The 1,588-nt window shown below is 55.0% G+C and overlaps 1 protein-coding gene across 1 annotated transcript in view; it reads left to right on the forward strand.

The window, feature by feature from the left end:
• The window catches only part of LOC119586923 (insulin receptor-related protein-like), a gene marked incomplete in the record, with an annotated part of 99,749 nt that overhangs the window by 54,687 nt on the left and 43,474 nt on the right, over positions 1–1,588 (forward strand). The window contains 1 exon segment of the mRNA XM_037935652.1: positions 47–1,454. Coding sequence (XP_037791580.1) covers positions 113–1,454 — 1,342 coding nt within the window.

Here is a 1,588-nt window from a genome sequence, read left to right on the forward strand (position 1 = left end):
ACGCTTGTGAAAAAGAAGAAAAAAAATGTATTTACTTCTCCTTTAGGTAATACTCCCATCGGAAAATTCCCCAGCACAGCGTTCATCTCCGACAGAAGTGCTGGTGTTACCAATGGCAGCGTCTGATGGGAGCGCCAACAGCACCCTCGATTTCCCTGCTGCCTGCTTTTCTGCTGACTGCTCACAGGGCGGCTGCTGCGATGGCGGAGGCGGGAGGGAGCGACCCGAGGGCAAACATGACGTTAACAGGACGCGTCCAAAGACAAGGGGAAAGGGCATTGTCCTTGCATCAACGGAGCGAGGGGCGTCTAAAGGCTCGGAAAACACGTCGGGAAACAGGAAAGACGATAGGGCCGCGTCGGGTAATTTGCTCCTGACGGAGGAGGGCCAAGGAGGGGAAGCTCGTGTTCCTTTGGCGGTTGAGTCTCCGAGAAATGCTCTTTCTCCGGACGTCGGCTCCTTCGGTCTCCTGGTCGGCTCTCCAAGCAAGAGCCGCTTCGTCGAAGACAGAGAAATTCCAGCCATGGTATTCCTGAGGACGGACGCTTCCGATGTGTATTCTTGCTTGCTTGCTCAAGTCCTGTCGCGGGGACGCCCACCGACTCCATCCACCCAGAGAAACACGGCGGAAGCGCTTGCGACCCCGGCCCGTGCGACCGCTGGCCTACCATTTGGTGATCGTTGCCCACGCGATCCCAGCGTCGCTTGCCTTACCCGGGGTCGCACCGTGGCTTCTCGGCAGGACTTCTCAGACAGGACGACGCCATTTAGTGTCCACGCCGTCCACAGTGCCTGTAAGCTTGCGCCGCCTTCTCCAGGGTCACCCGGGCCTTTGAATATTGCCTTCAGTCCAGCCGGTTCTGGGTCCAGTTCGGTCACAACTGCTCCTCGACGTCCCACAACACAGCCGGCCCTCCCTCGCGTGCCTGAATGTTTCAACCCCGAGACACCTACTGAGGGCGTCCAGTCAGTCGAAAGGACGTCAGCTAGAAGTACCACAGCAGGAAGGACAACAAGAAATACTACAACAGGATGGACATCAACAAGAAATACTGCAACAGGAAAGACGTCAGCTGGAAGTCCCACAACACGAAGGACGTCAGCTAGAAGTCCCACAACACGAAGGACGTCAGCTACAAGTACCAGACCAGGAGGGGCATCAAACGAAAGGACATCAGCCGGAAGGAAGTCACCGGGAAGCAACAGAAAGAGAACCATTCGACACCAAAGCGTCTTCACGCAGGAATCCGACCTCATGACCTGCCCTTCCTTCCTGAGGACATCGCTGGCTTGGTGGACCTTTTCCCGCAGCCGATTGCCTCAGGCTGCTGGGCGGGGTCTCTTGGCCTGGTGCTTGTGGGCGGGCGTGTGGGCGTCGCTCTTGGTCGGGGGCGCCTCTGTCATCCCGTCCTCCAACACCACCTTCGCCCTGCAGAAGTACCAGGCTGATAGAGGTAAGGGATGAGCATTTTTTTTCCTGTTTATTTTATTCTTTATTTGATTATTTTTTTATTTTGTTCTCCTGTTTCTTTTAATGCCTTTTTTCCTGTGATTATTTTTCTATTTCCTGTGTTGATTATTTTCGCTT

This window comes from Penaeus monodon, chromosome 22, assembly GCF_015228065.2.
Source record: "Penaeus monodon isolate SGIC_2016 chromosome 22, NSTDA_Pmon_1, whole genome shotgun sequence".
Classification (NCBI taxonomy): Eukaryota; Metazoa; Arthropoda; class Malacostraca; order Decapoda; family Penaeidae; genus Penaeus; species Penaeus monodon.